Source organism: Meles meles, chromosome 9 (assembly GCF_922984935.1).
Source record: "Meles meles chromosome 9, mMelMel3.1 paternal haplotype, whole genome shotgun sequence".
Lineage (NCBI taxonomy): Eukaryota > Metazoa > Chordata > Mammalia > Carnivora > Mustelidae > Meles > Meles meles.
In genome coordinates, this window is record NC_060074.1 from 50,321,579 (window position 1) to 50,339,574 (window position 17,996).

Genomic DNA, 17,996 nt, shown 5'->3' on the forward strand with positions numbered 1-17,996 from the left:
CGGGAGGCATTTGAATTTTATGATAATCTGCATAATTAATGCTTACAGTCATACAGAGCTTCCAGAGCATTCTAGGTGAGGAACATTTAAGCTTTTTTTTTTTTTTTTTTTTTTTTTTTTTACTGAAATCTTGTACAGTGTTAATTTGCTTTTCAAAGTCTCTTTTTTTAAAAAAGATTTTATTTATTTGACAGAGACAGCGAGAGAGGGAACAGAAGCAGGGGGAGGGGCAGAGGTAGACACAGTCTTCCTGCAGAGCAGGGAGCCTGATTCTGGGCTCGATCCAAGGACCCTGGGATCATGATCTGAGCCAAAGGCAGATGCTGAACGACTGAGCCACTCAGGCACCCCAAATTCACTCTTTATAAATAGATCCTGTCTATAAGAATCACAAACACCTCACAAATGAAATTTTCCTAATATGAGAGTTATGGGTTCGATATATCTGAAATAATCCAAATGTAGAGAGAAGAGCCAGGGGTCCCTTCTCCATGAGAGGACAATAGGACAGCTTAACTGCTTTGTTTAATAGGAAAGCTACACGCATTACTGAGAAAATGGCTGTTCTCTGCTCCTTGGCATCTTTCTCCAGCTCGGCCACCCTTAATACCACTTAAGACATAGCTGGTCTGTGACAATGTCCGTAACTCTCCCTTTGACTAGACTATGTAGAAAAAAGGAAATATATTAAAAAAGAAAAAAAAAACTAAAAAAACAGGCAAACTCACATCGTTCCGTAGATCATAAGCATGTTTGGCATGAAGAATTTCAGGAGTGTCCCAGACGTAGCAACCAATGCCTTTTAGCCAGTTGAGGTCATCCTTGTACACAATCTAAAGGATTGTAGCAGATAGACGGAATCAGGAAAAAAAAAAGTTACAGTAACTTAAACACCAAAAATATGGACACCCTCTGGATCCAGGATGACTTTATGGAATGAACATCAAGAGGCATCATGTGATGAGGCTGAGGATGCCAGGGAAACAGTGGCCCACAGAGCCCTGCTTTGAGGGACAGACCCATGGGTGCAAAGGAAAGCAATCCCGGGAGAAGGCTGAGATGAAGACACAAGTGAGTCTGCTTCCCTTCAGGATGGCTGTGCGAGGCCAGGGAGGGGGACCTTCATGAGCAGTAGGCTTACACTGCTGATCTGATCTGTGACTTTCCTGACGTGGCTGTTGACTTGCAAGTCAGGGTGGCAAATCCACTCATGGAGGTGGAGGCGGTAGTCAATCTCACTGACTTTCTTCTGAGAATCCTTAGCAGTAACCATCTCAACCATGTCAGGCACAGTATGGATTTTCATCTTGTTCTTTTCATAAACTGATCTGTAGAGGCGCTGTGAAGATGAAATAACATGCCAATTACACAGGGAACTGTGCAAGGTATCATGGCAATAAATGCCTTTCTTATGCACTGGAGAAGTCAGGGTAAACGACTTACAGCCGTCAGGTGTTATCTGGAGTTTTCTGACACTTTCTACAGATTCATGGGGGTGGGGTAAACAGCATGTGCTGAAAATGACACTTGCTTCTTCACATATGCACAGTCAGGGCCATGGGCATGACTAGGCAATGTTCTGATTTATGACAGATGGCTACACTACCTGGCCTTGATTTGAAGTAAGGCCTTTGGGATTACTTACATCAATGTTAAACTTGCCGACTCTCAGGCAGCGTGCTGTATTTGGATCATCCTCAACACTTCTTGGTAAAGTATAAAGAGCTTTGAACTTCTCATATTCTTCTCGATATTTGATCTACAGAGAAAAAGTACAAAGGAAGAAAAAAGTTTTTTTAGTTACAATTTTTAAAATGCCTATACCCATTCTTGTACTACTATTGCTGCGACACCTAACTCATTTTACAGATTATGTAATTTTTAAGTAATCTCTTTCATGATAATGATTTTGCTTTTCTTTTTTTTATTTTTTTTTAAAATTTTTTTTTTAAAGATTTTATTCATTTATTTGAAAGACAGAAATTACAAGTAGGCAGAGAGAGAGAGGAGGAAGCAGGCTCCCTGCTGAGCAGAGAGCCCGATGTGGGGCTCGATCCCAGGACCCTGGGATCATGACCTGAGCCGAAGGCAGAGGCTTTAACCCACTGAGCCACTCAGGCGCCCCTGATTTTGCTTTTCTTAACCATGAATAAAAGATGAAAAATGTGCTCAGGAATTTCTTTGTTTTTAGTGACTGACAAGGCTGATGCTTAAGAGACACAGTCCTTGAATTTCAGATTTTATAAGGTTTTCCAAAAATACACTGTAACCAATGTCTATGGGGAAACTCACTTTTGCTTCTTAAGCCATATTGCCTATCAATTAATGCTCCAGAATTTCATGAACTAGGAGAGAAGCCTCTTAAAGAGACTAAAATCCAAACTCCGAGCACATGACAAAAGAACAATCCTCATTTCTCAGAGGCCCACATCTTAGTTAAGGAAAAAAAAAAAAAAAAAAAAAAGGAAGATGGGAGTATTTGTGTCAGAATTGCAGTGAAGCTCTTTGCTAACTGAAAACCAACCAAGGGGCGCCTGGGTGGCTCAGTGGTTTAGGCCACTGCCTTCGGCTCAGGTCATGATCTCAGGGTCCTGGGATCGAGTCCCGCATCGGGCTCTCTGCTCAGCAGGGAGCCTGCTTCCCTCTCACTCTCTCTGCTTGCCTCTCTGCCTACTTGTGATCTCTCTCTGTCAAATAAATAAATAAAATCTTAAAAAAAAAAATAAAATAAAATATTTGAAAACCAACCAAGATTCCCAACAGAATTTCCTAGAATATTAGTTCACGTGCTCCTTATATCTAAACCATTACTCAATTATAAAGAAGATAGTATTCAAAGGCACCTTTAAAAAAAAACAACTGTTGAAATTCTTTTAAAGAATTATGCCCCATCCTGTTTCAAAAACAAGTTGCTGAAAATTCTGCTTCTATAGTTTTTTTCATGACTAAAGGAGAAAATCTCTGATGAGCTTTCTAAATTCTATACACAAAACTTTTCTTCCCAAGTGAAATTTGTTCCTTTGGGCTAGTCTGTTTGCAGTCCTCCAAACAGACTTGGGTCTGGGCAAAATCGCATATATTAGTTTTTCCTCCAGGTAGAAATTAAATTAATTCCATATATATTTAACAAAAATTATATTAATTCCATATATTGTCTAACAAAGTCTTTTCCTAAATATGCATCTCTAGGCCCATTAGGAGGTAGTGAAATCAAGTTATTGAATCACTAGCATTTAAATGAATAGAACAGAATTGAAATGATGGGCTGTATTGCCATTAGGTAGCAGTACATAGTCTTCTGTAAAACACTGTCAGAAGGAATTCACGTAAACTTCAGCTGTCTGTGAACTCGCAACATAAAACAAATTTCTCACTGTGGGTCATGGTAGAAAAAGAGATCTACAGGGCTATGTAAAATTCACAATTAATTCACAATTGTGAATTAATTCACAATTAAGAGGTAAAAGTCTCTAAAAGAGGTTATCTTTCTGAAAGGGAACTGGCTTATTAGGACTGCAATGAAGGTTATAGGGAATTTGACAATTAAAGGCTTTACTTAATATCTTAGGCATAAAGGGTTAAAGTTCCTACAACTTAATATTGTGTCTAAATACCTCATGTAATTTAAGATTTTCTTTTATAATATATATAAACATATAATATATATAACACGTGAATTAGCCAGAAAGATACTAGGAGCAGCGAACTGGGGAAGGCAGAGATTGGGGGAAGTTTATCACCTTTGCACTTGACTTACATTGCTGGCCAGGTGCTTCTGGTTCTTGGCATGTGTCAGGGACATCGTGCTGGTAGGCAAGATGTAGCTGGTGGCTTTCACTCTATCCCAAGCCTCCTTGTACAGGTTCTGTAGGGGTTAAAAATTATCTTGTGAATACAGAAAAATGCCTTCTGGTTGGCTCTTGAGGAGATCTTTCCTGTATCTGCCTTTTTCAGACACTCCTTAACACCCCATGATCTTCATACTCAGTAGGACCCAAGTACTCCTCAGTGAATAACAGGTTTAATGCCATGACCGTAATTCCACACTCCATTATTTTGTTCTCTATCGTAGTACTTATCACAGTTTGGCAGTTATCATGGGGTGATAAAGAACTTTTCTATATCTTGACTGCCGCAGTGACTACATGACTATGTATTTATAAAGCCATAGTACCACATACCACAGGGAGTGACTTTTACTGTACATAAATTAAAACAAAGTTTTTGATTCATTCCCCATAAGTCTAGGAAATTCTGAAGGATGAAAACCACTAACTTAAAATCTATTTATCCTTTCCTAGTTTTTTGTAGCTAGAGGAAGCTGAAAAAAAATATTCTCACTCCTAGGTATTTATTTACTCAAGAGAAATGAAAACTTACATATACACAGAAACCTATACTCAAATGTATATAGCAGCTCTATTCATAATTGTCAAAAACTAGAAGCAACTCAGATGTCCTTCGACTGTGGATGGATCAACGATTGTGGTACATTCGTGCAGCGGAATCTACTCTGCAGTAAGAACAATAACTTACTGGTTTAGACGGCAATGTGTGTACGGCACACATGCATTTTGCTAAGAGAAAGAGCCAGACCTGATAACTACATACTTCATAATTTCATTTACATGACATTCTGGAAGAGGTTTTTAAAAGTTGTTGTTGTTTATTTATTTGTTTTTTTTTTTTAACTGGTGCGGAAAATACCTCTGTGGATGTCTAGGGAGAGAAGGGAAGCAAGAGGCAAATTTTGAGGTGATAGAGCCGTTTTTGGTATCTTCATTGTAATGGTGACTACATGACTCTTTGCATTTTTAAAAGCCAGAGGCACCTTGGTGGCTCAGTCGTTCGTTAAGCATCGGCCTTTGGCTCAGGTCATGATCCCAGGATCATGATCCCAGGGTCCTGGAATAGAGCCCCGCATCGGGCTCCCTGCTTGGTGGGAAGACTGCTTCTCCCTCCCCTACTCCCCCTGCTTCTGTTCTCTCTCTCTCTCTCTCTCTCTCTCTCCCCCCGACTGTGTTTCTCTCTGTCAAATAAAAAAAAAAAAAAAAAAAAAGCCATAGTATTACGCATGCCTGGATGGCTCAGTGGGTTCAGCATCTGCCTTCAGCTCAGGTCCTGATGAGCCCTGAGGGGGAGGGTAGGGTTCCTGCCCGGCTGGAAGTCGGCTTCTTCTTCTTCCTTTGCCCCTCCTCCCACACATGCTGTCTCTCTCTCTCAAATAAAATCTTCTTAAAAATATTTATTTATTTGACAGAGAGAGCACAAGTAGGGGGAGCGGCAGGTTGAGGGGGAAGCAGACTCCCCACCGAGCAGGGAGCCTGAGCTTAACCTAGGGAGCCACACAGATGCCCCTAAATAAAATCTTAAAAAAAAAAAAAAAAGCCATACGGGCTTTTCTTAGTTTTGATCATTGCATTACAGAGAATTCGAGTAGAGAATTACTGGAATTCTCTACTATTTTTCCAACTTTTCTGTAAATCTAAAATGATTTCAAAATGAAGTTTGAAAAATGTTTGTTGAATTAACCAATTCAGAGGAGGAAAAAAAGGAGTGTCTTTGTAGGCTGTAAGCCAGTGGCCCCTGGCAAAGCCAGGGAAGGACGAGCTCAGGGTCAGTGTAGCATAGCTTCAACCCTACCTGCCTGCAGTAAGGGAACAGCAACTGAATTTGTTCAACTGCTCGAGATGGTGCAATACTCCACTTGGGCTCGCTGATTTGGGACTAGGACTACTGGTGGGATAAAGGAGGAATCTGAAGGTTCCTGAAAAAAACTGGAAAAACCTTTGGGGGTAAGGTGCCTATCCCAACTATTCCCTTATTGTCTCTGAAGGAAAATAAAGACGAAGATGAGAAAAGGAACTCACGCTGCTATAAAGACTCTTCAGGTTCTTGGTTCTGTCGTAATCCACTGTTTCTAGAACGGTCGTGTATTTGTCCTTAATCTGATGGTAATTTTCTTTGTATTTCACCTACACACACACAAAATATGGGTTATTCTTTTCCTGCTCTTTGCAAATGCGTAGAGCTCGTCCTGGAAGAGCAGTACAAGACGCACCTCACTGGCGTTGATGCCACTTTGAAGAGCAGTCACGTAAAGTGGGGTGTCCGTGACCAGGTTGTAGTTTTGCAGATTTTCTTTCCCTGCTGCCGTGTATTGCAGCTGTAAAGAAAAACAAGTCACCGGAAATGGTAAAATACAGGCCTGCCGTCAGCCTGGGCGGTTTGTGCCAACTTAGATGGGCCTTTATTTACTTCTGGGTTCCTGCTTTAATAGTAACAGAGAGGCCGTCGTTCTATATTCCTGCCGACTCTGGATGGTTGTCAAAACGAATAGTTTGTCTCGACCAACAGTGGGGGCTGGCTCTTTGTCAGATCCTTGTCTTCATCTTGTTGTCTTTTCCACGCACGCACCCCATCCCTGACTGCGGTCCCTCAGGCTCAGTGTTCCACTAACCCGCCCTGTCAGAGCCCGACCACATGCCGGGAAATTTTCCAAATATCTAGTTCTTACTTCAGAACTTATCTTCCTAAGGTCCAAGCGTGCATTTGCATTTTACTCCCCGCAAGTTAACCTTATCAACTTCAGCAGAGCTGCTTGAGAGTGGTTCACTACGAAAAGACCTCTCAGGAAGCTTTCTGTTAGAGACATCAAATACTTCAACCCCAGGAGAGACTAAAACTGAGAGGGTCCAACGCCAGAGCAGATCACCAGGAGAGGTTTTATTGGGCAGGGGGCCTTCGGTTGCCTTGGATCCTGCAGCTTTTTCTGCCTGGCACAGGACTGGCCTGGCTGTCACCCCACAGAGAGCACCATGGATTCCACTGATCCACAGGGAGCCAGTCCTTTCAGGAAGAGCTCACCTGACTCTGGAGGTCATATGCTTTCTTGGCATGGAGGATCTGAGGTGTATCCCAAACGTAGCATCCAATGCCTTTCAGCCAATTCAAGTCATCCTTATACACATTCTGCAAGAAAGAAGGAATGATAAAAGGTGACAGGGACTCACTGAATTTATAATTGGGCATTTTGATAATTTCCTATCAGCTGTTGGCTGTGCTCAGTGCTTAGGGGTCCTAGGGTGGGCCTCTCAACAGCTGGAGGCCTGTAATGCCCTGACTTAAAGAAGCTTAGGAGGAGAGGAATAGCTGAGTTTAGGCCTGTGTGAAAACAAGCTAAATATTTAACATAGGGGTCATTGGTGTAAGGTCTTCTTACACCAAAAAGCGGTTACTCATGTCACTGTTCTAAAAAGCAGCAACATTTATGAATACGGGGACGAATGGAGCATGGAGGGCACGGTCGAATGAAGCCTGTAACTAAGTCAAGCTGCAGAAAGGACATCATACATCACTCAAGATTTCCTGAGCATTGCGGGCCCGTATAACATTGGGTTCTTCCGGGAGAGACGTCCACTGATGGAAGAAGTGTTGGTATTCCAGGTCACTGAGGATGTACTGGCAGTGTTTAGCCAGTACGTGATTCATCATATCAATGGGGATGTGAACATTGGCTTTGGTGTCCTCGTAATCTCTTCTGTAGTTCAGCTAAAGAGTCATAGTTTTAAAAGACAAAAAGAAGAAAGGGATTCTAATGTTAATTATACAGATTGATCTCTTTTTGAGTCTTAGCTCTAGTATAGACCAGTACCTTTAGAATAAACAAAGATACTTGAATATGTTCTTCTTTTTCAATGTCCCATCCTTTCATAACACAGGGGTAAATAGTTACCTCGTTGCCTTCTCCTTTTTCCAAACATAGATACCTCACTGTGGGTTAGTGGAGGAGGAAGGGAAAAGGAGGAAGCCCATGGCTAGCAAAGGTACACAAGGCTAACTTGCAGGGGTGGGGATAAATCTCAAGAAGGAGTCCATGCCTCTCTCAGCTAAAGAACATGTTACAAACACGCAGACTAACAGTACACTTAAGGGACAAATCCTCTATGAAAGTGAGCTTTGCTTACCACACTCCTCATCTTTTGGAAATCCAGACAGTGAACCACACCAGGGAACTCACTGATTTCTTTTCCAGCCAGGTAGTGGCCCTTCTGCTTCTCATAGGTCTCTTTGTATTTAAGCTGTGAAGTAGGTACAGCATTGAGAATCACTGGGATTTTCTAACCAGCTCCCCAGTGAAGACTCTTACACCCATGAGAAGAGAAAGTGCTTCTGACCTCACTGTTCACGTAGTCGGCATGCTTGGCTCCAACAATAGGAATGTAACGTTCATCCAAGGTATATCCGTAGGCCTTGGTTCCTTCCCATGCCCCTTTATACAGTATCTGGAATAAAGAAATATGTTGTCAACAAAAGTTTGTGGTCAACTTCCTTCAGATATTGCTAAAAAGAAAATGGTAAAACCACAACAAAATACTTATGTTGAAAGGCAAAGCTTATATCTTTATTAGAGCCATTAATGTGCCTACCTAATAAGATGGCAGAATTTTTTGGTTTACTGCAAATTAAATCTACAGACACTGAGGCATTTTATAACCAAGTCTAACTATATTTATAGTTCTAATAAAAGGAAAATAAATGTTCACATAGGGAATCACCACAGATTGCTTTCCATTGGGCATACACATATACACACGCTGCATACACACACATCATCCTTTGACTTAGATGAATTAAAATTTGGAGGGGAAGTCTTCCATTTGTTGATTGGAGATAATTATACATGACTGCCAAAGAAAGAACAGCCTTTCCTCTCTTTTCCCTGTTAGCAGGTGCTCAGTCCTACGTGCGCCTAGAGCTGCTATAGCTCCTGATACGTTAATTATCTATTTACTTGAATGTCTGTCCCTCTCATTTACATGGGCTCCTGACAGGCTTGTCTTATTAAGCTTTAGCCCCTTGGTGCTTCCCACAGTGCCTGGCACATCACAGGAGCTCAAAAAAATACCAGCTGAGTAAATGCTATTTCTAATACACAAGACAAGTTTATTTCTAATAAACAAGACTAAATATAATAATCTTATAAATTCAGTTGTTCACAAAATCAGCCAAAGATATGAATACTGACAAGAGCTTAAAATTAAGAACTGAGTTGTAGGGGCGCCTGGGTGGCTCAGTGGGTTAAAGCCTCTGCCTTTCGCTCAGGTCATGGTCCCAGGGTCCTGGGATCGAGCCCCGCATCAGGTTCTCTGCTTGGCAGGGAGCCTGCTTCCTCCTCTCTCTCTCTCTGCCTGCCTCTCTCCCTACTTGTGATCTCTATCTGTCAAATAAATAAAATCTTAAAAAAAAAAAAAAAGAACTGAGTTGTAAATCACATAAAATAAAACTTACAGTACTATAGAGCTTTCCCATGTCCTTGGAGTGGGTGATATATGGCGTATCTGGAGAAAATGTATACTTGCCCTTTATTCTTTTATTAAATGTTTCTTTATATTTTATCTAAGGAGAGAAAACAAGACAAACCAAACAAAACCTCTGGTTAATATAAATGTATATTTAAAGTTTCATAGTTTCTACCTAGAAAGATAATAATCAGTCTACATTTAGAGATTAAAAACCAAGGAACTGGCTGGATTTCAGTTCATTTTACCTAATGATTTGGACAAGAATGTAGATATTTTCTGTAAGTGAGTACAGTATACCTCCTACTAGTGACTTTTAAGACATTCCCACCAAAGACAATCTCGTAGTTTCCCACCCCATGGTCCATTTTCTTACAAGCAGTTTTCTGGAGGTAAGCAAATGTAACAGACCACTAACTCCCCAGTCCATGCACATCATTATACATAAAACAAACTTACATCACTTTGATTGACTGAGTTAATCTTAGCCAAAACAACCGCTGGTGGGTCGACCACACTTGTAAAATTAGGATAGTTGTCAAGAGCATCTTTCTTATATTTTATCTGTAAGGAAAAAGATGATTAAGAATGGTCTCCTTCCACTGTGTACCTGCCCGCACACAGTAGACAAGGGGGCCAGGCTTTAGGTCAGAACAGGCTTTGTGTACCTGGTTCACCATTTCCTGGTTCTTCGTAACCCTCACATAGTCCACAGAATCCAAGGGTATCCAGCCAATGCCACGGAGCCACTCCAGGTCAGCTTTGTAGACATTCTGAGAGTAGGAAGAGAGATACAATGCTGATATAAATGACTAAAACGGGGTTACAGATAGTAGATTAGAAGCAACTTTTTCAGGAGCTTTTTAAGGGTTTCTCTCTGGCAACTCTTGCCTCATTGATTCAGTCATGATTTCACCTGTTCACCTGAAAAATATTTCTTTTTTTTTAAATATTTCATTTATTTATTTGACAGAGAGATAGAGGGTACAATCAGGCAGAGTGGCAGGCAGAGGGAGAGGAAGAAGCTCAGCAGAGAGCCCGATGCGGGGCTCAATCCCAGGACCCTGGGATCACGACCTGAGCCGAAGGCAAAGGCTTAATTAACCCACTGAGCCACACCGGCGCCCCCTGAAAAATATTTCTTGAGCCTGTTATTATGAGTGAGGTAGTGTGCTAGGTGACTTGAAGGCTAAGTATAAAGGAGTCTAGTGTAAACAAAAGTCCTTCATGAGGGGAGAGTGTAAGAGCTAGAACACCCCAGAGCTGTGGGAGTTATGGGCAGGGAGCCATTGTTTTCAGCAGTGAGCCTAAGAAAAGGTTTTACTAAGGAGGGTATAATTTTAGGTGGACTTATATTTAATTACTTAGAAATATGCAGGTCATTCGGACTATATAAAGAAAATGACATGACTAAATGCACATGTGTTGTAGAGCAGGGGGACACTTCCCTCCTGCCAAGCCTAGCTCTCCCCTCCCCCCACCAGTGCCCGCATGCTCTCAGGCCAGCCCTCACCAGCCGCAGTAGAGCTGCTAATCTGATTAAAGGATCCACAACAGTCCTTCTGCCAGCAACAGTGAGGTGGGATGTTCAAGCTCAGCGTCTGTGCTGCAGGCAGTCCTTGATTTCCTGCTCCCACTTTGGTAATGAGAAGACCCAGCAGGGTTAGCTCCTGGGGGCACCTGAGCATCATGTCAACGCCCTGTGTTTCTGTTCCTCACCGATGGCTGGCGGCAGCTACGGGTCTTGACTCGGGCTTCACTGCAAGATGGCCTATGTCATGTACCTCTACCCTATATTCCTTTACCAAAAGTCTGCGTGAGGGATTCTGGGCCCTCATGTGGCTCGTCGGTACTCTGCTTCCCTTTTGCTTTGATTCCTTGCAATCAAGTCCTTCATAAATGCCTGAAGGAGTAAAATGCCTGGCCAAGCAAGAACAGGGCATTCCCGGGTCCTCGACTACACTATCCTCTAATATTGTTAAAATCCCTGCTCACTCGCCATTCTCACCCCAAGCCAATTACCATTATTTTAAATCAGCTGATAATTTTCCAGGCAGATGTGAGTTGTTGCTGATGGCAAAGGTACAAAAAAAATTGTTTTCAATGACTTTGAAGGTTATTCAGATTTACATAGTAGGCAAAGCTGTCAGCCAGCCAGTCCCTGCCCCTGGGCTCTCTCTACTTCATACTCAGCCTTAATTCTCTTCTGGGACCAAACTCAATATTTAGGACTTGACGTTTCGAAGCTTGGTGCTTCCAGAGTGCTGCGTATAATGCTCAGAGTATACATCTCTAGGTAATTAAGAAACGAAATCACTTACATCGCTCTGTAGGTCATAGGCCTTCCTCGCCTGGATCACATCATTTTGGTCAGGATGACATACCCACTGGTGCAGGTAATTACGGTAATCGATATCACTGACAAGCTCCTGCCCATGCTTGGCGGCCAGCACCGACACCATGTCAGCAGGTATATTGATCTTGGCCTTTGTTTTATGATAGTCTTCTTTGTACAGTCTGTCATTCTGAATCTGGCCTGCATGCTCAAACCAAACCAGTTTGGGGTCATCTCTCATCGTCGGAACGCCAACATAATGACCTCTCTGTTTTACGTGGTCAGCTTTGTATTTCAGCTGGTAGGAGAAAAACAGAGACTGCATCAGTTTTGATGAGCACTCAAGGGAAAGGGGGGCTTGGAACCTCAGCAGATGCAGGCCTTTGGCCTCTCGGCACCTGCCTCCCTGAGAAGAGATAATAAAAAAGCACGAAAATAAATAAATATAAAGAAATATCAATTTAAAAATAGAAAAACTGTATTAGCTTTCTAATTCTGCCTATGTCTTATTTGAAAGCTCAGAGATCTTAAGGGAATGAGGGAATAGAAGAAAGAGGAAAGCACTCAAAGAATAGCTCTTACAGAAAGCCCACGAAACAAGACAAAACTCCCGAAGCCCACAGGGAGATCTAGAAGGGAACAGGTACTTCAGCCATCCTCAAGCCTGGCCGGGCCTGCTACCCCCAGGCACACTCCAGCGTGCACTCATACCCGGGTAAATTACCTCGCTCTGAACGTCACTAGAGTGATGGGCGTGAACAAACGGTACTGCGTCTGGAGGCAAGATGTAACCCGTAGCTTTCTGCTTCTCCCAGCCTTCCTTGTAGAGATACTAAAAGACAGAGAGCCACAACAGAGGCTTAGACAGAGCAGTCAGGATGGGACATTGGTCGTGTGCATCCCTGGCCCACAGTTCCACTGGGGTCCTCTGCCCCCACATAGAGTACCAGGCATCCAACTAAAACCCCTACCTGGTCCAGTATCCGGGCTGCCTCCTGGGCAGTGTGCAGCAAGGGGGTTTCTGTGAGGGTATATTTTGATTTGGTATCATTCCAATCTTTCCGGTATTTAATCTGGAAATGAGAGGCAAGAGGCTTAAGTTACTTGATATTAAGAAAGCACAATGCTGTCCAAGCAAATGTTAGCATCGTCCCAACGATTACAACCCGTATTGTGGACGATGATTGCATGCTGAGCAAACGTAGGTGGGAAGCTTTGGAAATGACATTTCACGACTGGGCAATTTTAGAACGAGAGCCATGTACTTACATCATTGAGGATCTCGCCACTTTGTTTTGCAGTCACGTAATCAACTCTGTCATCCACCGGAGTAAAGTTGAGAGTTTCTATTTTTGTGCGGTATTTTTTCTAGGGGAAAGAAAATACCCTTCAGATAGTTGCAGTTTCTGGTCCTGTCTGAGCTGAGAAAGAGGCACTAGATTTAAGGGTCTTTCTCTACTAGAAGTGTAGAGTGCCATACCCGAACAGCACCTTTTTGGCAATTTGGCCTTTTCCTTAGCATTTAATTTTTTAACAACTGAGTTGCCGCCTTATATCTCCCACAGATTTTAAAGTAGCAGGTTTGCTTAGCTACCAATCATGTACTGATTCATTCTGTATATCATGTTACAATCACGTACTGATTCATTCTGTATATCGTGTTACTCCATACATGTCTTTCAACTGGACAAGCTTCTCCCAAATGTATCGCCATTGCTGACAAAAGACGTTTTCCATGTGTACAATTCCAAGCGTCATACTGGACATACTGGATATTATCTTATGGATGTGGTCCCCTGATGTGATAGGGACAGCAGAGGATTGTTTTGGGAAAAGGTATGTCCGGCTTAACTGACAGCAGTTGCAAGCAACTGTCCAATTGCTGATGGGGAGTGAATGAGTTTTGGTTTGTGTATTTTAATTCAGCCTCCCAGGAAACGCACTGAACGGCAGGGTAAAATCTTGGAATACCTCACTGAAGATATCTGCGGCATGTTTGGCGTGATTGACAGAGACGGAATCATTTGGCATCCACCCAATCCCACGTAACCATTCCAAGTCCGCCTTGTAGACAGCCTGTGGGAACAAGGCCGAGTGATTTCAGCAACTCTGGGCATAGGGTCCTATTTATTCCACCCCTTGGTTTGATGGAGAAACACACAGAAGGATGACATACTCAAGCAGCCAGGCAGTAACATAAGTAAATTCATTAGGAGGTCAAGTGATATGAAAAACTGGGGGATCTATTTTCTATTTGAAGGGGGTTAGCCTCAATTCAGCTCCCGCCACTGTTGCCAGGGGTGTAAGCCCTGTCCAGAGATTCATTCTCTGATTTTTTTTTTCTAAAGAACTAAGAAATCTTAGATTTGTACCCCAAATTTCCTGATTTAAAAAACGCAGCAACTTAATTCAAGATTTTTAAACACTGTATTATTAACTAAAAAAGCTAATCTGTGCCAACATTCTTTCCACAGACTGCCAACGTTTTACTTATGATATGAACCTTTGTTGCTACTTAAATGCCATAAATAATATCTTCACAGCAGTTGTCTTTATACCATTAAAATTAACATTTATATTCACACAACCATTTATTCCTTGATACAGAATCTAGATCTTTCACAGCTTTGCTGGTTTTGGACACTGTACTATAAGGTTTAACTAAAACCAAATTCTTAGCTGTATAAAGACAGGAAGTGATGATACAAAAATTTAGGGATATCAACTTTCTGGGGGTCATGGCAAAATGAGAGAAGAGCTCGAACTAAAATGCAGCCCACTCACGTCACTTTGCAGTTGGTAGGCTTTCTTGGCCTGGATCACGTCATTCTGGTCAGGCATGCAGGTCCACTGGTGTAAGTAATTGCGGTAATCAATGTCGCTGACCAGGGTCTGGCAATTTTTAGAATGCACAATGGAAAGCATATCCACAGGGCTTTGGAACTTGGTCTTCCATTTGGCCCAGTGCAGCCGGTACTCTCTTTCATTCTGAATCTTGCCAGCTATGAGGGCCCAACGGATCTTGTTGTCATCCCTGGCCGTGGGGGTCCCCACATAGTGTCCCTTCTGTTTCTCGTGGTCAAGCTTATATTTATACTGGAGATGGAAAAACAAAGCAGATGGATCACAGTATGCACCCCCGATGCACCTAGGATCTTTGCTCAGAAACTGGCAAGTCAAACAAGGCCACACTTACGTCACTGGCAATCTCCCTGGAGGCCTTGGCAGCCTGGATGGGGATGGCGTCCAGCCGTACATCGCAACTCATCTTCATTTCATCCCAATCCTCGCGGTAAATTTTCTGAAGAGGGGAAAAAATAGGGTACCATTTGGATTCAGACGTACCGATAACTTCAAGGGTTCAAGTAGAATTACCATCAAAGCAGTCCAATTTTGAAGTCCCAGAATCAGTTAAGAAGGGAATAGGTGAAAGAAGAATTCACCACCACGCTACAGGAAGATGAAACTGGGCCTGGAGTCCAAAGAGCTGGGCTTGACCAGAGTTCTTTCTAATTTAAATCATGGCTTCTGTGAAGTTGTTCCTGGTTTATATAACAGGGATTAGCGGCTCTTTGTATGGCTGTACTGCTAACGTTGGGCTAAGGTGAAGGTCAGACATTAATGAGGATTACTGGATTGCTTTAATTCAGTAATTCAATTTATTCAACTTTAGAGTTCAACTCAATTTTTTAATCTTCAGAATTGTAAACTTTTTATATTTGTGGGGAGGTTTACCCCAGGATGGTTTCTTAGATCTTATGTGGTTGATGATAAATATTGTTTGGGAATGTTCGATACTCTTCTGAAGCACAGTTGGAGGTTAACAGCCCTTTTTTAAAAAAGTAGACTCCACCACCAGCGTGGAGCCCAGTATGGGTCCTGAACTCATGATCCTGGGATCAACAGAGAGCTGAGATCCAGAGTCAGATGCTTACCCTAATGAAACTACCCAGGCGGTTCCACAGTAGCCATTTCTTTAAATGCAGCGTGTTTTTATTTGGGTAGAGAAGTTAATTAGGGTAGTGACTGATGTACAGAAAGCTTTTCAAATATATGTTCATATTTAAACAGGCACATTCTGTATTGACAATGTCTGACTCAGAAGTAACAGTAATTTCAACATATGATTCAGAAATCATACCAATCAATATGGGAGCTTTAACAGTACAGAAAGGAGAGATGAATTTCAATTATTAATAGTTTCATGGGCTTTGCATATATGAAATATGAGTGCTTGTGCAAATTTTGACCTTATAAGTACATATAAGTTTTGTATGAATTTTCATTCAAGTTTTTGTATGAATTTTGCATGGTCCTATTTAACAATAGACTTTTTTATACAAAAGAAATCATATTCTCCACATTTCAATGTATTGGAGAATACTTAATGCAAACTTGTTATTATGTTATATAAAATCTCTTGTTTTTACTTATTTAGTTTAATTACATATATTGTGACACTATTTTTAATTATGTAATACATTTTTGTTTATGTAGTCACATATATTTTTTATTAAAAAAAAGAAATCTGAGTTTGAGACCAAAATTCATCTACTAACTTTAAGAACATGGGTCAATTCCTTAATCACTCTAAGTTTCAACTTTCCCATCTGATAAAAACAAAGCAACCTATTTTACTCATATGATTAGTCTGAAGATTAAATGAGTCAAGTTAATGTGAATTTGCTTGGTTACCTAGAAAATCGTATACAAGTATCCCGAAAAAGCTGTGTTTCCCAAATGATAGAAACAATTTTAGTATATGTGCTGCCGAAGCGAGCACTAGAAACAATTTTATATAGTGGATTTTATCAAGATTATTATAGTAATGGTACCACCATGTGTAAAAAAAAAAGTACATTTTGGTTAGCATTCAAATAGGATGCTTGATTTCTTCCAAAGCACAAGCCATTCTCATCAATGTCTTAATATCTGATATTTAAATATCTTAAGTTTACAACTTTACTTTTGGCATAGTTTCAAATGCTAGTCCTGCTTACATCAAGATATGAACAGTAGGATTCTGGTATTTCCAGCTGAGAAATGTATCACGCAAAAGAGAGGACATGGGACTTTCCCCGATAGTCTGGCCAAAGATGCCTCTGGATTGAAAAGAAGAGGTTGAGGAGTCCGTTTATGCTGCAGTGAGGAACCGACTGCCTCTCCACCCAGCCAGCTGGTGATGAGATGGTACTGCACCGTACTATTCTTGTCTGAGAAAAATATTATCAGTGCTCCACATTTTATTTTCTTCCCATCTCTCAGAAAAAAATAGCTCATTACAACAGAGTTGATGGGTGTAGTTTGGCACATGGTGGGGAATCTTTGCTGGGCAGCTTCCTTCCCTCACAGAGATTTGTGATTTTCTGAAAGACGGGAAATTCCAAACCATGGTAAACTGCTCTAGGGCAGTTGCCTTCTTCTAGGTCCATATTTATTCCACACACAAGAAATCTCCATGATCCATAGAGACAACACCTTTCTTGAGCTTTCTTAAATTGTGTGACTGACCATAGAATGCTTTCATTTTATCTAATAGACTTTTTAAAGTTCGTTCTCTTCCTTTTTCCAGACATAATGATTTATCCTGCAAATAATAATAATTTTGCCTTTTAAATCCAGTATTATCTTTCATTCTTACTCTTTTGTAATTATTTTGGCCTGAGTGAGGAGCTTATTCACTTAGCTAGAAGTTCCAGCGAACGTTAAGTAATGGTAATGTCAGTGGGCATCTTTGTTTTATTCGTAGCTTGAATGGGAAGATTAACTTATTGAAGATGAGCCTGGCCTTTGATTTGAGATTTATTCTTTTAGACACATCAAGACGATATTCATTTATTCTTATTTCACTAGGACTTTATTTTTAAAAATAAGAGTGGATATTGGATTTGGTTACATGCCTCTTTTCAAATCTAGTAAGATGAATGTGTGATTTTTCTTTTTTGCTCTAACATTATTAGGTTTCTGAATATGGAACCCTCTTGGCATTCATGGATGAATCCTAATTATCTCCTATCATATTCATGTACTAGTGAATTTTATTTGTTAGTATTTTATTTAAGATTTTCCTCATTATTGGTCTACAGTTTTCCTTTGTGGAATTATCTTTGACAAGTTTTAGTAATTGTGATGGCTTTCCTTCTTTCATTAGGCTCTATGCTAGTCTGATTATTTCGTGAAGTTATGGAAGAATTCTCTTATGAAATCATCTGGATGACCCTGACATCTGAGAGTAGGAAGGAGAGTCTGTAATAATTCTTAATTTATTGCTATATGTTTTTAATTTCTTGCTTAAGTTGCTTGCTTAATTCTTGCTTAATTGCTTAATTTCTTGCTATATATTTTTCTGGGGTCATTTT

General features: G+C 41.1%; 1 protein-coding gene across 1 annotated transcript in view; it reads right to left on the minus strand.

Annotated features, from left to right (window-relative positions):
- The window catches only part of NEB (nebulin), a 215,371-nt gene that overhangs the window by 62,887 nt on the left and 134,488 nt on the right, over positions 1-17,996 (minus strand). The window contains exons 78-97 of the mRNA XM_046019740.1: positions 14,834-14,938; positions 14,422-14,733; positions 13,609-13,713; positions 12,907-13,005; positions 12,609-12,710; positions 12,362-12,469; positions 11,624-11,935; positions 9,971-10,075; positions 9,762-9,866; positions 9,292-9,399; positions 8,178-8,285; positions 7,968-8,081; positions 7,354-7,551; positions 6,868-6,972; positions 6,062-6,166; positions 5,871-5,975; positions 3,758-3,865; positions 1,646-1,759; positions 1,142-1,339; positions 729-833 (exon numbers count right to left, since the gene is read on the minus strand). Of these exons, the coding sequence (XP_045875696.1) occupies positions 729-833; positions 1,142-1,339; positions 1,646-1,759; positions 3,758-3,865; positions 5,871-5,975; positions 6,062-6,166; positions 6,868-6,972; positions 7,354-7,551; positions 7,968-8,081; positions 8,178-8,285; positions 9,292-9,399; positions 9,762-9,866; positions 9,971-10,075; positions 11,624-11,935; positions 12,362-12,469; positions 12,609-12,710; positions 12,907-13,005; positions 13,609-13,713; positions 14,422-14,733; positions 14,834-14,938 (2,721 nt within the window). The remainder of the gene's footprint in view (positions 1-728; positions 834-1,141; positions 1,340-1,645; positions 1,760-3,757; positions 3,866-5,870; positions 5,976-6,061; positions 6,167-6,867; positions 6,973-7,353; positions 7,552-7,967; positions 8,082-8,177; positions 8,286-9,291; positions 9,400-9,761; positions 9,867-9,970; positions 10,076-11,623; positions 11,936-12,361; positions 12,470-12,608; positions 12,711-12,906; positions 13,006-13,608; positions 13,714-14,421; positions 14,734-14,833; positions 14,939-17,996) is intronic.